The 6,764-nt window shown below is 34.6% G+C and overlaps 1 protein-coding gene across 1 annotated transcript; it reads right to left on the bottom strand.

Moving 5' to 3' along the window:
* Positions 1-1,565: 1,565 nt before the first annotated feature.
* On the bottom strand, positions 1,566-3,169 carry LOC131643585 (heavy metal-associated isoprenylated plant protein 39-like). Its single transcript, XM_058913844.1, has 4 exons — positions 2,741-3,169; positions 2,536-2,611; positions 2,198-2,402; positions 1,566-1,632 (listed from the first exon to the last, which is right to left on the bottom strand). The coding sequence occupies exons 1-4, from the start codon at positions 2,744-2,746 to the stop codon at positions 1,608-1,610; spliced, it is 312 nt and encodes a 103-aa protein (XP_058769827.1). The 5' UTR covers positions 2,747-3,169; the 3' UTR covers positions 1,566-1,607.
* Between the last annotated feature and the right edge of the window lie 3,595 nt (positions 3,170-6,764).

Raw genomic sequence — 6,764 nt, 5'->3', positions numbered from 1 at the left:
AAAATCGTGAATGCAAGAAATGTAATGTTGCATTTGTGAAGTTGGAAATAACAGTGAAAAAGCTTGAAAAAACAAAGTTGAAAGTTACCATAATGCAGAAGAAGATGTTTCAGATGAAAATGGGCTTCATGTTTTGCTTGATCATGTTTGCAGTGATTTTGAAGTTCAAGATTTAGGCATTAGAGTTCTATAATAACAAGATTGTTGTAGTATGCTTGTGTTAAGTTGTTATAGTATGTTTGGTTTAAGTTGTTGTAGTCTTGTGATGGGAAAATTATGTAAACTTCAAATGAATTAATGGAAAATTTTGTTTACAATTTATGGCTTTAGATGTATTAAACTACCTCATTGTTTTGTTTATAAGGTGTAATGAATCAATTGTGCACCAGAAAATAAATTGTAAACTGGTAATGAGCACAAAATGTTGTTCATATTAATCAAGACATTAAGTCTTATACTGTCAGAACAATAACTTACACAAAACACCATTAACTTGTTCAAACATAACATTAACTTACACCACTCAAAGATCAGTCAAAGATCACTTGTTCAAAACACCATAAACTTACACAAAACATAACATTGTCATAAAGTTTACATAAAACATGAGACAAAACATAAAAAGACAGGATTCTATTTCTTTGCTTTCTTGTTTGATTTCTTTGATCCACTACCCTCCTCTTCATCTGTCAATGATATTGGTTGGTCACTATTGGAACCTGGCCCTGTAAATGGTTTTGGTTTTTTAAACCAATTTATCTTGATTCTTTCACTTGACCTCTTTCTCATTGGCTTGAGCTCTTTCACTACTTTCTTTTTCTTGGTGGCCTCTTTCAAATTCTGTGCAGTGGTGATGTCTGGTAGGCTTGTTATGATATCATCAGAAATTCCATCAAAATAGTCAGTGTGAGCTGGATCAGTTGGGATAACTTCACTTGTTTGTGTTGCATCAGTAGGGTTAACTTGACTTGCTTGTGTTGCATCAGTAGGGATAACTACACTTGCCTGTGTTTCTACAGCATCTTCATCATGGTTTGCAGCATTTTGAGTAGAACCCTCTCCATCTGCATGCTGAGTTGTTTGTGTTGATGTAGTTGTCTTCACTTTTTTCTATCAAACATCAGAAATATCAGTTAGAATTATGATTCTCAATAGTCACACATTAACAACACCTTAGGTTTGTACATCATACCTTTCTCTTGAGAGCATTTTCATCCTGTATATCATAGCCCCGTCACCCATGCTCACAAATTCCCCTCCATGATTGAAAGCAACACTTATTAAATGCATATTCTGGAATTTTTAAAGGAAATGAAAAATTTGTTAAACTCCTAAAATGATGACAAACCCTAATATTTGTTAAACCCTAAAATGCTGACAAACCCTAAATTTCGTACCTTTCCATCTTCAGTAACTTCTTCTTCTACAGGTTCGTCCCTGTTCGCAACCTTGGGCATCTTGGTTGACTGGCTTGACTGAGTTGTCTTCTCACTCTGGGTTGACTGCGTCGTCTTGCTTGACCGCGCCGTCTTCTTTGACTGGCTCGTCTTCGTCTTGCTCGTCTTCGTCTTCTTCGATTTCGCCATTGCCCTAACTTTCGTTTTCGCCTATGCTTTTTCAGAAGTGTTTGACCTAGTTTTTTTCAGGGGGGTAAAATGAGAATAGTAAAACAATGACATATATACTATGGCTTACGTGGCATTGGTAACAGACACGTAGGATGGCAACCTGGTGTTCTAGGTAAAAACATGGTAAAAGGTTTAAATGGCTGGAATCTGCATTTGGTAAGGTCTGCGCAACAAATTTTTTTTTAAAGGGGGCAAAACCAAATCTCGCTTATTTGGCAGGGGGTAAAAGGTATTTAACCCAATATGAAATATTGTCATTTTATTTTTCACGAAAAGTCAATGCACACAAATATAGTAAAGCGTATGGTGTTAATGTGATGGCACAAATATATGCTGCTTAATGATCTACTTCACACCACTATGCTAGACATTTATTCCGTATAGAACACATTTGTCAAATGAAAGAGAATTGAAGTGTATGTTTAGTGTATCAAGCTTCATATTACAATCAACACTCTTCATCATACTACTTTACAAAACAAAAAAGAAGGACAAATATATACAAATTTTTTTCAGTATTTTATTTAATTTTTCTAAAACATAGTATAAAAATTTACATGATAACACACCTATTAGGACGAGGATCCCCTTCAGTGCTACCAGCACCATGGAACATGGGATTAATAACATTTTCTATTGTTGAATCCTTAGGTCCAACTGAGATAATTTCAGCATGACAAAACTTCCTTAGCTTAGCCACTACTTTTACTGGATCAATATCTCTTATTAAGGTCAATATCTTCTCTTTCATATCCACAGAAAATGATTCAAGTCCTGCAACAATATTACATATACAATCTCAGCATATTTCTAAGAAAAATCCAACGACCACATCCTAGCTAACACTTTAATAAGATTTTAAAGTAAATTTTAATTAAAAAAAGCGTAATTCGATTCAATTAAATACCTGAAAGGCCCAAGACTGCTTTCATAGCTTTTTTCTTGATTTTGCCTTTTTTTATCTCCAACTTTAACACAACTTTCTGTCACTCAAAAATGGAGTATTTGTTAGTTAGGATTGAAGTTGTGAATAAGAAATGCAAAAAAAAAAATAAAGTTTAACTATTATTTAGAAAATAAAAGAGTGGTTTTAATCAGGGTAAAGTACTAACCTTCATTGTTATGGAACTAAGGTAGAAGAACTCTTGATGCAAATTGTAATAACCAAGAAAGGAAAAGATAATTTTTCAATTTGAAATGAAGTTATTTTGAAGCTTATTTATTTCAAGTCAAGTCAACACGCGTTGTGTGGTCATCTTATAAAAGGGGACTTTTTCTAATGTATATTTTGATTTCCAAATTAAAGAGAGAGGACCATTGCTTCTTGTGCAACATTGAATTTACATAAAAACACATTCAATGGTTAACTCATCATTTTGAAATAATCTTCTCTTTTTTTTTTTAATGTACAACTCTTAACAATTCATATTGAGTTCCATAATTTAGATTCATATATTAATATTTAATTTATATTTAAATTGATTGTAATTTATAAAACTATTAAATAAACTTTGATGTTAAGATGCTCATAATTTTGCATTATATATGCAGCAAAAATAGTTGACAATTATTTTGATATATGTGGTCCATCTAGATTTGCTTTCATTTTGGACATCTTCATACTATTATTCAGTAATATTTTGTGTTTCATATTTTTTTTATGAAATTGGAAAAATCGATTTAAATAGCCGTAAGAACTAATTGTAGCTTCGTATATAGGAAATAAAAAATTGTGGGGCTGTTTATGATTACAAGATATATGTCATAAGCGATCGTGATATTAGGTATTTTATGCACCATGAAATTTTTAGTTACGATTATATTTCCCTAGCATCTTTGATAGATCGTAATGGGGAATGCATATAAGTTAGCAATTAATATTTTGAATAAATGGATTGCTATTATTTGGTGTATTTGGATTATGAGGAATGCCATAGTCTTCAAGGGGGAAGCTTTCAGTTTCGATGTGGTTTGTTCTAACATCATTTTTCTATCGTGGAGATGGTTGTCTTTTGATTACCCTAAGTTTAGTACCATTTATTACGAATGGTTCAAACTTCCCTTATCTTGTTCTAACGCTATTTAGCGTATCTTTGTAAGGATTGCACCCCTAGTGCGAGCTTTATAATCAATTGCTTATTAAAAAAAAAAATTTTGAATAACTGTATATTGCAAAATAATCGTGATAAAGAAGATTCATTATAGTAAAAAACTAGTACTCCCATGTGTTTTCTAGAGAGACTATGACCTCTCTAAAAAAACTTAGCATGCCACCTCCCATTTCCTTATCAATCTAGGGTTTGTGAAATTTTCTCTAATCTCTTTTGGTTTCTCTCCAAATTTTCTTGTGGCGCCTCCTCTCCCTTAGTGACAGTTTTTTTTCCTTTTTACGCTCGTTGTTCTGAATCTTGTTTTTCGATTTTGCTCAGGCCTAGACCCTTGTTTCTGTTTCGTTATGTAGTCATAGAATATGGAGAGATATACCTTTAACAAAGGAGGAGGGGGTTACGACGGAGGTGGGTGAAATCTATGGAGAAGAAACTTCTCAACGCACTTTAGTTGGAAGGCTTTGGACGCACTCTAGAGCTTTCACCAGCACTATGTTAAGGGCTTGGAAGTTAAAGAACCCAGTGGAGACACAGTGTCATGCTCCAAAATTTGCCCGATCAATTCTCGTCTAATAATTTATCAAGGGTATTAAAATTAAGAGTTATGGGGTGTAACATATCTATTGTTAAACCCACGCTCTTATAAAACTATTTTCATTTACTATTGGGGTGTAATTAGCAGGTATTTTGGGCCCAAAACCAGTTAGCCCATTTATCTTATCATAAGGGTTTTTATTTTATTTATTATTAAATATTATTAAATATTATTACTGACTCTTATTAGAATTTTAGTATTATTAATTTTAATATTATTAGTATTAGGATTATTATTATTTAACTAATATTATTATTATTATTTTATTATTACTAATTTCTAAAATGGAAAATTGGGTCTTTGGACATGGGTTACTTCCTCTTATGGATTTTGACCTAATTCTCTAACTCTATAAAAATGAGTCTTGGCAACCCTGAATTGGGGGGATTTTTCCAATTTCACGTACTTTTCTTCTACGCTTTTTCTCTTCTCCCTTTGAGGGTTTGTCTTAGGGTTTGTCTTGAACATCCCTTATCCGCCATTGTCGATTAACTGACAAGAGCCGACAAACCCTTTCTCCTTTCAAACGTAATTTTCAAACCACTCAAACACGATTTCAAATCATTCAAACTCAATCACAAACTCAAATATTTTTGGCCGATGACTAATCTATGAGGCCTCCCTTTCTTAAAACCTTTTTTTAAATCTTTTGGCCAATGATTTAATATGAGGCCCCCCTTTTAAAAAATTTTTGTTTTGGCCAATGATGAACATCTGCGGTTTCTGTTGAATTTTAATGTTTTTTTTTATCTTTTAAAGGTTTTTGGACAATGATGCATTGAGGCCGTATTTTTAAATACTATACATGTATTTTGGTTTAGCCATGGTCATTGTCGTCTCGATCTGACAATGAACTTATCAAAACCTTTGAGGTTTTGCCTTTTAATGGCCTTATCAAAACCTTTGAGGTTTTGCCCTCTATGCCATACATGGTCTTTGGTCTATAGTCATTGTTGTCTCGATCTGACAATGGCTGTATCAAAACCTTTAAGGTTTTGCCCTTTGGCCAAAGGTCTACCTTTTTTTAAAATCTATTAGTCGACAATTATAAAAACCTTTTTTATAAAAACCTAAAGGCTAAATGGATCCCATTGAGTACAAGGGAGGCAAAGGGTGCCTAACACCTTCCCTTTGCCTAACTAACCTACTTACCCAAAATCTCTTGTTTTTAAGGGTTTCTCACTTGCCTAAATAAAGTGGGTGGCGACTCTCGTTCGAACGTAAATTTTTAAGAAGGTTGCTACACACAGGAGTTAAGCAAAAACCTCTTTGTTTTTCATTTTGCCTCGAAGAGGAATATGGAAAATGTCCTGCGAAACGGTCTCTGGAGTTTTGATCGAAATTTACTTGTGCTTGAAAGGGTGTTTGGAGAGGAACAACCATCAGCTATGAATATGCATTATGGTGTGTTCTGGGTCAGGATTTATGAACTTCCCCTCATGTTTCCGTCGTAAGCGATGGCGCGGAAGCTTGGAGGAATCCTTGGCTTTAATGAGGAAATGGATTTGAAGGAAGTTCATCATAATGGAAGGTTTCTCAGGATCAAAGTTAAGATAGGGCTAAAGCAGCCTTTGAAAATAGGGATTGTCGTTCGATTTAAGGAAAAGAACCTGAAGGTTTTTTTCAAATATGAAAGGCTCCCAAATTTTTGTTTTGTCTGTGGAAGATTAAGGCATCAGATGAAGGACTGTGAGGCAGTTAGGGACTTAAGTGAAGAAGGTTTGAAGATCTTGAAGACAAGGACCTTTTTTTTGGTCCTTGGTTGGGAGCTTCTCCTCTCCCTCGGGTTCAGGAAGAACAGAGAAGGAAAGATTCTACCTCAAGTTCTTGCACCAAAAGCCTGTTTAATATTTCTTTTGGGTAGAGCAGGTGTGAATCCAAAGGGAAGGAGAAAGAGGGGGACAACGAAGTGAAACAACATCACTATGCCAAATTTGTCTTTTAGCAGCACCCCTACGAAAGCGCTTTTAGGAAAAAATGCTGCTATAGGTTTCGCTAAAAACAAAATTAAAAAACATGGAAAAAAGCGCTCTTATAGGGGGGTTACGAAAGCGCTTTCAAAAAGCGCTGGTAAAGGCATGGGTACGAAAGCGCTTTTCAAAAGCGCTCTTATAGGGGGTTATGAAAGCGCTTTTAAAAGCGCTGATATAGGTGTAAGGCTACGAAAGCGCTTTTACCCTAAAAAGCGCTGGTAAAGGCATGGGTACGAAGGCGCTTTTCAAAAGCGTTGTCATAGCTTTTTTAAAATTAAAATTTTTAAAAACAAAATTATACTAAACTCGTTTGCCCTCACAAATCCCTAATTCCCTCTTTCTCTCTTGCCATCTTTGTGCCCTTAGAAAACTCAGAAAACTCCAATCTTCGTTGCCACCGTCGGAGAAGAAGACCGTGAGCCACCATTCCAACTCAGAAAACTCACCATCTCAGCCGTCG

This window comes from Vicia villosa, linkage group LG1 (genome assembly GCF_029867415.1).
Source record: "Vicia villosa cultivar HV-30 ecotype Madison, WI linkage group LG1, Vvil1.0, whole genome shotgun sequence".
Classification (NCBI taxonomy): domain Eukaryota; kingdom Viridiplantae; phylum Streptophyta; class Magnoliopsida; order Fabales; family Fabaceae; genus Vicia; species Vicia villosa.
The sequence above is the reverse complement of the archived record's forward strand: the minus strand, read 5'-3'. Positions and strand labels throughout refer to the sequence as shown.